Source organism: Arachis hypogaea, chromosome 19 (genome assembly GCF_003086295.3).
Source record: "Arachis hypogaea cultivar Tifrunner chromosome 19, arahy.Tifrunner.gnm2.J5K5, whole genome shotgun sequence".
Taxonomy (NCBI): domain Eukaryota; kingdom Viridiplantae; phylum Streptophyta; class Magnoliopsida; order Fabales; family Fabaceae; genus Arachis; species Arachis hypogaea.
Genome location: NC_092054.1, coordinates 155,586,355 through 155,598,190, shown reverse-complemented (window position 1 = coordinate 155,598,190; position 11,836 = coordinate 155,586,355). Strand labels below are relative to the sequence as shown.

Here is an 11,836-nt window from a genome sequence, read left to right as displayed (position 1 = left end):
CAGAGCAGCCACGCAACAACAACTTCGGCTAGGCAAAGTTACGAACCTGCTTCGTGGGTTTCGAACCCAAACGCGCAGCAGCCAGAGATGGAAAATGAGGAGGAGTCGAACTGGTGGGAGGAAGGACGGCGTCGATGAGATGCGGCACAGCAGCAACAACGGGGAGGACAGACGACGGGGATAACGTGCGTCTCGAATGGTGCGACGGGAGATGACGGCCTGCGGTAACAAGGACACACGGGACTGCGCAGCGCGATCTCCCGTTGCTACGACGCGCAAGCGGAATGCGGAGAGGCTGGACGTCGCTGGCGGGAGGCTGGGCGGCATCGGCGGGAGGATGGGCGATATCGGACCGGACAGCGAGAAAGTGCAGCAGCGCCGGAATGACTCTACGGACCAGAAATCGCAAATGAAAAATAGTAAATTAGCGTGATATTGAGAGTGCCAATTGTAATTTGGTTTAATTACAAATTTTTATTTTTTAAATTTTAAAATTTGAAATTAAAAATAATTAATTAATAATCTGATTTATAATTTTAATTTTAATAATTTTTTTACTCAATTATTCACGTTGTTTAATATTTTTATTATCTTCCTATACTTTTCTATAAACAAAGTATTTAAACTTGAATTAATCCATTACGGAATAAAGGATTAATATAATAACTACCGCCAATGGTTTCTTCAGTTTTAATGTTTTCTGGTTAGCAATCATGTAAAGATTTCTAAAACTCCACTGAATCACTTGTTGATTGTAATGATATTGTTTATGAATGCTTGAAAGTTGAAAGGCCTTTTCTTGTATTATTATAATAAATTATATGGAGTATCATGCATGTGATATTACTTCATCATCATCTGCCTTCATTACAACAGAAAAAGAAAATATTTGAAATCAACTTATCTTTGATAAAAAAAAAAAAAGAAATATCAATAAAATGTGGGAACAAATCCTACCATTCCAACCTTGGGGAGAAGTTTTGCATTATCGCTTGAGGAGACACACAAATGAGTAAAATGACGTAGGCACTAGGCAGCTTATTTCCTCGCCTTTTACGGATCGAACAACACTCGGGCCCGTGATTTGTTTTTTGTGTTTTGGGTCTTGAAAACATAAACACGAACTAAAGGCATTGGAATTTTATATCTGGCCCAATTTCGTACAAAATGGATCCAATCATCTTAAAGCCCATATATATAGTACGTCGTGACGTTATACATACCCATTTCTATTACCCTGAGTGAGTAAAGGGTCGGCATTTGCAGCTGAGACCTTGGATCAATGACAGCATTACTTGCCTCACTGGGAGCTGCACCCAAGTTCGAATCCTCAATGAGGAATGTAAAACCTATGTTAGTAGTAGGAATGTGTGTGAGTGCGTGTGTGTTGTGTAATATATTAAGACAAAAAGAAAAAAAAAAAGGGTCAGCATTTGGATGACATGTGATGTGGACTTGAATGGAATTATTAAGTTCACAACAATAAAAATAGAATGACTATCAAATTTGAGAACTATCATTGTATGTGCCAATCCTTGAAAATTCTGAGTGTATCAAAAGTTATTACTTAGATTAAAATACATAAATTGTATTTTTATTGATAGATTTACACCCTACATAGCAGCATTGGGAGGTGAAGAAGAATGCAATGAATGCATGGTAAAATGTGGCATGGACGGTGGCAGCATATTCTAATTCTGATACTACTACATGGAAAAAGCGTGCGAGTTTAATTACAAAATTGCCCCAACTATTTCCGGTGACATTAATAGTCAATTGCTGACCTCTCACCGCGGTCAACTGTCCTCGGCCATGGAGCTCCCCTCTCTGAAACTGCAATCGCAAAGGCTCTTCTTGTCTCCACGGAGGAGTCAAAGTCAAAGAAAGAAAGTGGTGGTGGTCACGGCCAAGAGAAGGTCAAACATCGAAGGTGTGAGCGACGAGTTGAATGCCATCGCTTCTCAGAACTTGGACTTGGCACCCTCTCGCAGAATGGTCCGTGCTGCTTTCCTACCGGTGCACCAGCACCTCGACCATTACTTGTTCAAGGTTACCTTACTACCTTCTCTTCTTTTCATCGTCTTCAATTTCATCTTCACCACCACTCATCTCCTTTTTCGCTGTCATGTTAGGCTGCTCCTGCTGGGATCAGAACTCAAGAGTGGTATGAAACGAATTCCAGGGGATTCGAAATTTTTTGCAAAAGCTGGATGCCTCAACCCGCTCTTCCAATTAAGGCCGTTCTCTGTTTCTGCCATGGATATGGCAGCACTTGCACCTTCTTTTTTGAAGGTTTGATTTCTCTCTTAATATTTATTTTCAGAACTAGTTAATTTAGAGATTGAGATTAGGGTTCAAAATTCTGTTCAGGTCTTGCCAAGAGAATTGCTGCTTCTGGATATGCTGTTTATGCTATGGATTACCCAGGTTTTGGCCTTTCTGAAGGCTTACATGGTTACATTCCAAAATTTGATGATCTGGTTGATGATGTTATAGAACAATACGCAAAAATTAAAGGTTGGACATACTCTTAATTGGTTCTTTTGATCTAATCATTTCAATTTAGAAAGTGCCATAATGTTGTCACCAGATATATCTTTGTATTTCAATTGACAGCAAAGCCTGAGCTTAGAGAGTTGCCTGGATTTCTATTGGGGCAGTCAATGGGTGGAGCCATTGCCCTTAAAGTTCATTTGAAGGAACCAAATAATTGGGATGGGGTAATCCTTGTAGCACCAATGTGTAAAGTAAGCTCATCCCTCTGTATATATAGCACTTGAGTTAATTGTTAACCAGCTTCATTAGTTTCAAAGTTTGATGATACCTTTGGAACTCTATTTTGTAGTACTATTGATAGTTTAATATTTTGTATCTTATATTTTCAATGGACTGCAAAATTCTGTGCCTACAATAAACTTTGTCCGACTCAACATTTGAAGGATTCCTAGACCAATTTGTATGAAAATGGATTTATTTTCATCAGAGGCATGGCCTTTGGTGATTTTATTATTGTTTATATCAGAATACAAGTGTGATTTTGTGCTGTTGTTTGGATGTTAAGATTGCAGAAGAAATGTTACCATCTAAGGCAGTTTTGAAGGCATTGGATCTTTTGTCTTATGTGATGCCAAAGGCAAAACTGTTCCCATACAAAGATTTATCCGCATTGACATTCAGAGAACCAGGCAAGAGAAAAGTGGTTCGTTAACTCTGTCATCAACCCTTCAATTCTTCAATGCTTACAAAATAAAATGATTCTTCAGTAACTTATATTCCTTAAAATATGTATCTGCTAATAATTGTTTCTTGTACAGGCCAACTACAATGTTCTATCTTATGATGATCCAACAAGACTCAAAACTGGCATGGAACTCTTAAGTGCCACACAGGATATTGAGTCACAACTGCATAAGGTTTCGGCTCCATTGTTGATTCTTCATGGATCAGAAGACAAGGTGACAGATCCATTGGTCAGCCAATTTCTTTATGAGAAAGCTTCTAGTAAGGATAAGATTATGAAGATTTATGAAGGAGGTTACCATGGCATTTTGGAAGGGGAACCTGATGACAGAATTTTTGCTGTCCATAATGACATTATTTCATGGCTTGATTCTAGATGTTAAGTTAATTGAGTAGGCAATTATTTATATATATATATATATATATATATATATATATATATATATATATATATATATATACCTTTTAAGAAAAAAGTTAATTCAGTTGACTTCATTCTATTGGCAATGTAGTAATATGGACACCTCTCCATTTTTTTTTACCAAAGATAGGAGACTCGAACCCGCAACCTCTTAATTGAGTATGAGGAAACTATGCCATTTGAACTATTATTTATTGGCTTGGACACCTCTCCATTTGTTGAGAGGATACATCGGCAATAAATTCATCAACAATATATATATATATACCTCTAAAGTTGAAACTGAAAATCTATTTTGGAATAATGTTACACATCCAAGTCTTTTTATGAATTAAGTCTAATCAAATTAAATAATAAGACTTGAAATAATGATAGTTATAACTGATTTTTGTTATGTTAGACTAACTTGGTTGAATTTAGTTAACAAAAAAATTTTATTAGATAACCAATCATTTTTAGCCAACACCAGTCAATTTTTAAAAAATTATTTTATTTATCTTAAATTTAAATTTTAAAGTTTAAAATTGGTTAATATTGACTAACTAAAAATTAATTTTTTATATTTTTATTTATTTAATATCCTATAATAATAATAATAATAATAATAATAATAGAAAATGGTGCCATATAGTATGAGAAACCTGAGTATAAAAACAATACTAACTGACTGACTAACATGTGTTATGGTGTTACAGCAGTGAAACTGTGAAAGTGTATAAAAAATTAAAATGTTGCCAGCTAATCTGTAAGTAATTTGTATCATTGATCCAGAAATAGAATTATGATATTCTCGTGTTGTTTTAAAACATGACTATGTCATATTGAAAGATAAACGGATAGAAATATATAAATTAAGTTCACTAATTTACCCAATGAAAATTACATTGGTGAAATTCGCTTGAGTTTTGGAATTTGGGATAGGCAAGTTTTATCAACAAAGTCCGAGTTCAAATAGAATTAGGTCTCCTCGTCTAAGTGCCTTTTTTTTTTTTATATAAGATATGGAGGTTTGAACTCACATTCTATGTCATCTGAACTATAGTCTATTGGCTCTCGTTTAATTGTTTATCGTTGAGCAAATTGAAAAAAAAAATCAAATTTTTACGGTAACACTAATATTAATTAATAAATGTTAACATTATATTATAGGGGTGAGCACGGGTAGCGGGTACCCGATTACCCGTCTGAATTCGAACCGAACCAATTAAATTGGTTCTGAAACCAACGGATAATCGGGTCCAACTCGAACTAAACCGATGACTTTTGTTAGTGATTGGTTCGAGTATCGGTTTTGGAGGTGCGGAACCCGAACCAACTCGCGAATCCGATCATATATTAATTAAAAAAAATAAAAAAATATATATAATTTTTCCATTAGACGATGATTATTCATTATTAATATATTTGGATTTTAATGAGTTTAGTTTTTAATGTATTTGGTGTTTAACATGTTTGGATTATTTCTATTGATGTTACATGTTTATTGAACTTGTTGAATTTTTAAGATAAAAATTTAGTTTTTTTTTTATGAATTTCAAAATTATCGGGTACCCAATTATCCGAACCGAACCAATCCGTTCTTAATCGGTTTGGTTTAATTCGGGTACATATACAAAAAAATATAAAACCGAACCAAATCGAACCAATTACATTTTAATCGGTTCAGTTCTAATTTTACCATAAACCCGAACCAAACCGACCCGTGCTCACCCCTATTATATTATATTAGTCCCCAAATTTTGAGTTAATTCGGGCTTGGATCAGTTCATAGGTTGCTTTCGGGTCGGGGTTTAAGCGAACGAGATCGGCAGAAGAAGGTTTGGTGGACGTGGTGACTCCCATCTGCGACTTGGGACTCACTTGATTGCTGCATCTTCACCTTCATCTTCATCATCGTCATCATCAACAATGTCACTTCTTAATCAGCTCTTTAACAGAGGTGTTTTCGCCACTCGCTGGTGATTTCCCCCACTTCTCTCACCTTTTACTGACTGATTCTGTTCTTCAAAGATCAAATTTTGACATATATCCATGCTTTATTACTCGATTTGAGTATTGAGATTCGCCCCCTCTTTCCTTTGTATATCTGTAAATCGTGTATTACAGTTTATCAAATTCAGATTATAATAAACATTCAGGGCTGGTAGTTGGATTTGAGTGGATGCTTTTGCAATTTATTATATGGATACTCTTCATTCTGTAACAACCCTAAACACGATGCTTGTTGATCTTGGTAATCTGTAGTAAAACATGTCTTAACCTGTCGATCTCGCGCATTAAGCTGCTGCAAAACAAGAGAGATGCGCAACTGAAGCAAATGCGCAAGGAGATTTCCCAATTCTTGCAGGCTGGCCAAGAGGCAATTGCTAGAATTCGGGTAATTGTTCAGTGTTTCATAACGCTTGTTAATTTTATTTCTATCTTAGCTCACTCTGCATTTTCTTTGCTGTTTGTTTGATTGCATTGATTTAAATAGGTGGAGCATATCATTCGAGAACAAAATATATGGGAGGCATATGAAATTTTAGAGTTATTCTGTGAATTTGTTCTTGCTCGTGTACCTATAATTGAGAGCCAGAAGTAAGTCCATACAAATCTAAGTATTTGTGCTTATTGGACGGTGTGTTTTCTTTTTAGTTAGCTTACATGAAGTTAGTTTAAACTATAATCATACATGAAGATAAGTGCTCCTGGATATTTTTTCTTTGATATCTGAAAATCTCTACATAACAGGGAGTGCCCGCCAGAATTGCGAGAAGCCATTGCTAGTTTAATTTTTGCTGCCCCTAGATGTTCAGATGTGCCAGACTTATTGCACATCAAGAACTTATTCACCTCTAAATATGGAAAGGAGTTTGTATCTGCAGTATCCGAACTTCGTCCTGATTCTGGCGTGAACCGCATGGTGAAATATTTTCAGTTTTCGTTTCTTAATAGTGAACATATATCGGTTATATTGGAGTATTAGCTGTTGCTTACTATCATCATTCTATTTGTTCTCTTGATATTATTATTTCAGATAATTGAGAAGCTCTCTGTTAGTGCTCCACCTGGAGAAGTAAAGCTCAAGGTCTTGAGGGATATTGCTAAAGAATATAACATAACATGGGATTCTTCTAAAACTGAGGCAGAATTTAGGAAAAATCATGAAGATCTCCTGGTAGTGTTATCATTGGAGCTCCCAATTATTTCTTCTTTTGTTGTTGTTTATTGTTTTAATACTAGTGTCATTAATGGTGAATAGCATTTATATGACGATTAAGCTGTCACTTGTTTACCTTTGTCCACAACTGACTCCAAAATTTATTGCAAATTTCCTTCTAACCTTGGGAGAGTACTTGGTTCTTCGTGAATAATTCTGGAAGGAGAATTAAGAAGTTACTCTTGCTGTTGAGAGTACTTTCCTGAATTCTTTCCATGCATTTGTTGGGTTTTTGATATTAATATGTTTCATTTAGGGTTTTTCATTTGCTGGGTTTTTGTTTCATTTCTGCGTTTTCTTCATTTTTGTTTATGGTTTTCTTCTAGGGTGGAGCAAAACATGTTGATATTGGATCTGCCGTTTCTCATACTCCTAGGAAAAAAGGAACTAGTAATTCATCATCTTCTAGTACAGAATATTCCATCAAGTCCATGCGTAACAAGCAAGAACAAAAACACCTTGAAACTCCTAGGCCTTCAACCAATGATTATTGGATGAATACGAATGAAATTGAACAGTCCCTCAACTATGCTAAGGTTCCCACTACTGATGCCAAAAGAGAGACAAGGCCGCAGTCCTCTGATGTATTGGAGAAGGCTCAAGCGGCCATTGCTTATGCAGAGCGTGCATCCGCTGCTGCTCGTGCTGCAGCTGCACTAGTTAACAATGATTTTGGCTCACTAAAGCTGGATGGTAAATCTTCATAGTTCGAAACGAATGAACATTGTCAGAGATCTTAAAGCCAGAACAACTTTATATTGAAATGCCAACGAGGAGAGATGTTCCTCCTTGTGGTTATAAGGTTAGTTATTCTATATTGTACATCTAGGATTTGTAAATGTATACATTGTAATAGAATGGAATACACAGCTTGCTTGAATCCATCCTGATTCTTTGCTACTGCAAATGTGCATAAGATGATTTTATTGATACCATGTAATTTTGAACAGCAGTTTTATGTTGGCAATAAGTGTGCGCATTTATGAGCTGTAGCATCCACGCATATTTAAACAAAAAGCGTGAGAAATTGTAGTGGTTATATTGAGCCTGAGATGGTGCAGGTATAATAACAGTACAACACCACCATATGTGTTTGGTGATCGGTATGAATCTTGAAGACAAGAGTGAAAGCTAACTTCCTGAGATGAGATTGTTATCAATCACCAATGCAGCTACTTTTCTCCTTCCATGGAACAAGATGGGCCCAACTAGTAGGTCAGAAAATAAAAAAAGGAAATACAGTGAACTGGCTCTAAAGATAGGCCCAAACACATTGCTTTAACCAGCAATCCAGTCAAGTTAAAAAAAAAATATCAACGGATCTATATTTTGGCTTTTTAAGTTTAGAAAATATTAAGACCATTATTTTTAATAAAAAAAATAATGAAAAGCTAGTTAATGTTGTTGGCTCAGATATAAGACCAATATAAGAAAAAATGTTTAAATTTATTTGTTTTCATCATTATCTTTTACTAATATTAAAAGGAATAACCCCTTGGTACTAAGAAATTTTATAAGGATAGGTTTTTAAACATACTAGAAGCAATTGGTGTTTTTCCTCATGTATTTCTTTAAATTTTCATGCAGATTTTATTGAAATTGCATTTTTATAGGGTAGTTTCTATTTAATTTTCTTTTTCTCTGGACTTAATACCCCATTTTCTATCCAAAAAAAAAAATAGCAACTTTGAATTGAGAATGAGAGAAATTGGTGCACAAAAAAATTGAAAAAAGGAAAGTATATGTATAAAATAAAGTTTAAGTGATGGGAAGTTGTGATTTGGTAGAAAAGAAGAGGAGAAGAAAGGGGGTGGCATGATTGGGTAAGAGAGGCACCAAAAGAGGAGAGGTGGCAGGAGCAGAGAGTCAGAAGAACCAAAACATTCTTGTTGGCATTCCCGAACAGCATTGAGCTAGCCAGCATCACCCTATTGACCACACAATGCAACCAAGCTAAAAGGGTGAGCCCTCTCTCTCTCTCTCTCTCTTTCTCAGGCTGAACCCTAGGGCTCCCTACATACTAGCTTTCACATAATTAAGAGCACCCTATATAATATACATGTATGTAGCCCCCTTTACATGCTACTACCACACCTCTACCTATCTATGTATCTATATCTATCTACATCATCATCATCATGATCCCATCCAGTTTATACACTTAGCCGCAGAGATTTCTCTCAGCAGGCACCAAGATATTCATTTTTATACTTTTCTTATTTCTTATTTATTATATGTATGTAATGCAACTATGCACTCTCGTCTCATCATCATCAGATTCAGTCACCAGCTACCTAGCTCATAAATCACAATTATGAAGCACAACCCTCTCTCTTCTCTCATCTGATGCAATTCTCCAATATTACACATATGCATGAAACTTCATCAGCAAACAGTTCTGTGAGAGAGCCACACTTATAGCCGTACAGTTATATATTCATTCAATAGTGTGTGTGTGAGAGAGAGAGAGAGTACAGTGCGTGTTTGTGTGTGACAAAGATGTAACGTTGGGTAGCAGGGAGGGGAACTAATAATAAGGACAGAAGTGAACAAGACCGGACCAGTAAAACAAAAGGAAAATGGGATAATGGTATGCCATGAATGACACTACTTTCACTATGACCAAATGCGAAGAAACAAGTTAATTAGGGATAACATACTTTTATTACACTTTTTTTTGGTATATTACATAATCATATATTATATTTACTAATTAATATATATAATCTAAAATATTTAATTAAATAATTTTTATATTTATTTAATTTTTATTTTCTGTTATTATTTTTTAAATTAATTATATTTTTAATTATACAAAATTATTAAAATAAACATTAAATTTTATTATTTATAAAGAGTGAATATAAAATAACATTTAATTGAATATTTTAATTTAGATTACATATATTAATTGGGAAATATAATATATGATTATGTAATGTATTTAATAAAAACATAATATATAATAAGTAGTAGTTTGGTCTAGTAGTACTCAAGTTGTTCTCTATTCTTCAAATTCTGTATTTAAATTCCATCCATAGAGAAAAAAACTATATTGTATATAATTCTTTTAATTTTTTTTTTAAAAAAAAATTCATTTTTATCCTTCATTTAAAGTTATAATGCATAGTAGTATTATCCATTTTGATATTATAATATTATTACATTTGCATATATATAAGTTTCCTCTTTCCATTTATTTACGAAGAATTATGATACGTTGCCCCCCTCCGTGGTCCTTCTTCACTTTTCATGTCCTTTATAATTTGTTTAGCTTGCTCGCACTCTCATCCAACCCATACAATTTCAACCCAACATTCATTCATTCTCACCTACCTAATAATTCTAACACCAAATACATATACTTATTGAAAAGTTTTTAAGTACATTGATATTTGATTTTTAACTGTTGATTTTAATTATATATATAAATTTATATATATAATTAAAATCAACAGTTAAAAATCATTAAAATACTGATATATTGGTAGTCTGGTACACTTGAAAATTTGTTATACTTATCAAGCATAGTTTTACTACTAGAAGTGACCGTCAAAAAAGAGAGAGAGAGATGGCAAATGAATAAAGTAAGGTTAAGTTCCACCGTAATTTTTTTCGCAAATTTAAATTATTTAACTCGAATCTACTTATATCTTAAACCTCTCAATTTGATCCAATAGGATCCATATAAAATAAATTTATTTTCATTTAAATATAATATTTACTTTTTTATATTTTATAATATTAATATAAATTTAATTTTAATGCACTGTCAGTTTAAAGTAGTTTTACACATCAATAAAAACAGAAAAAGTTTAAAGCACTTTTATTAAAATTTGGTTGGCACTTAACTAACAAAAAAAGTGAATAATCTCACACTATTAGATATAATCTCACATCATTAAAAATATTAATAATAATTAATTAATGACTATAAATCATGCTGGTCCTCTAATACTTGTCATAAAAATAATTATTTTTTTATATTAATCGTATAAATAATTATTTAAAAAACCAATATGATTGCATCAAAATTAATTTATATATTATTAACAAATCGAATTATTATTATAGTGACACCAAATTACTGTCCAAAAAGGAGGAATTATTTGAGTTTAAATTCCTACTCTATTTTCATACGTATATATTTTTGTGAATATACACATTATATATTAACAGTGTGGCATATTAGGTAGATAAAATTGATCTGCTACTGAATCTGATCTTATTCTGCGAGTTGGATTGTCAATCTATTTTGGTGACCACTCAGATAAAAACACCTATTTCATCTTTTACTAAAGATGTTTTCACGTTGTGTTTTAATTAGTTTCTGTATAATTTATTCGGTATTTCTTATCATATATTATTAAATTTCTCAAAAGATTTCCTTTCTAAAAACAATAAAAGACATTTAATTTGGACTAAAACTAAAAAATAATAGATTAACTATTAAATTTTTTTAAATTATTTATATAAAAAATATATTACATTCATCAAAATATATAAATATATATATATATATATATATCTTAAAATTTTTACAAATAAAAAATAATTAATTTATATTCGTACAATATATAAAATAATTACTATATTATTATTATTATATTATAGATTAAAATTCACTAATTTAAATTTTGTTTTTATTTTTAATATAAGCATTAGAAATAAATAAATTTTTTCTAACAAGATGTAGTGTAACAAAATATATATAATATTAATTAGTTTTTAAAAAATTCTGAAAAAAATGATTTTTTCTAATAAAGTGTTATTAGAAAATTAACATTATAAAAGCTAATTTCAACCAATATGATATAATAGGTTATTAAATATATTTAATACAAAATACATTGAATATAAATTTTTATTGAGTTTAAATTTTAAATAATTTTTAATTGAATTTCAAATATTTTTATTTTAAAGAGTTAGAATATTTTAATATCATCTTTTTCATATCTTTTAATTGAGTCTTT

At 32.5% G+C, this 11,836-nt stretch overlaps 2 protein-coding genes across 2 annotated transcripts; both read left to right on the top strand.

Moving 5' to 3' along the window:
* The first annotated feature begins 1,578 nt into the window (after nucleotides 1-1,578).
* Nucleotides 1,579-3,848, top strand: LOC112779496 (caffeoylshikimate esterase). The gene is made up of 6 exons (XM_025823796.2): nucleotides 1,579-2,049; nucleotides 2,133-2,292; nucleotides 2,371-2,517; nucleotides 2,617-2,747; nucleotides 3,062-3,199; nucleotides 3,315-3,848. The coding sequence occupies exons 1-6, from the start codon at nucleotides 1,711-1,713 to the stop codon at nucleotides 3,621-3,623; spliced, it is 1,224 nt and encodes a 407-aa protein (XP_025679581.1). The 5' UTR covers nucleotides 1,579-1,710; the 3' UTR covers nucleotides 3,624-3,848.
* Nucleotides 3,849-5,407: 1,559 nt separating this feature from the next.
* Nucleotides 5,408-7,830, top strand: LOC112777121 (uncharacterized). The gene is made up of 6 exons (XM_025821408.3): nucleotides 5,408-5,619; nucleotides 5,906-6,038; nucleotides 6,138-6,241; nucleotides 6,395-6,566; nucleotides 6,681-6,821; nucleotides 7,190-7,830. Exons 1-6 carry the CDS (start codon nucleotides 5,570-5,572, stop codon nucleotides 7,568-7,570), a joined length of 981 nt encoding a protein of 326 aa, XP_025677193.1. The 5' UTR covers nucleotides 5,408-5,569; the 3' UTR covers nucleotides 7,571-7,830.
* Nucleotides 7,831-11,836: the final 4,006 nt, after the last annotated feature.

Bases quoted from the DNA above. Each gene is read 5' to 3' on its own strand.
- LOC112779496 (XM_025823796.2), top strand. From the start codon at position 1,711: ATGGAAAAAGCGTGCGAGTTTAATTACAAAATTGCCCCAACTATTTCC. The intron at 2,293-2,370 runs GTTTGATTTCTC...AATTCTGTTCAG, and splicing joins TTGCACCTTCTTTTTTGAAG to GTCTTGCCAAGAGAATTGCT. The intron at 3,200-3,314 runs GTTCGTTAACTC...TTTCTTGTACAG, and splicing joins AACCAGGCAAGAGAAAAGTG to GCCAACTACAATGTTCTATC.
- LOC112777121 (XM_025821408.3), top strand. From the start codon at position 5,570: ATGTCACTTCTTAATCAGCTCTTTAACAGAGGTGTTTTCGCCACTCGC. The intron at 5,620-5,905 runs GTGATTTCCCCC...GGTAATCTGTAG, and splicing joins GGTGTTTTCGCCACTCGCTG to TAAAACATGTCTTAACCTGT. The intron at 6,567-6,680 runs GTGAAATATTTT...TTATTATTTCAG, and splicing joins ATTCTGGCGTGAACCGCATG to ATAATTGAGAAGCTCTCTGT.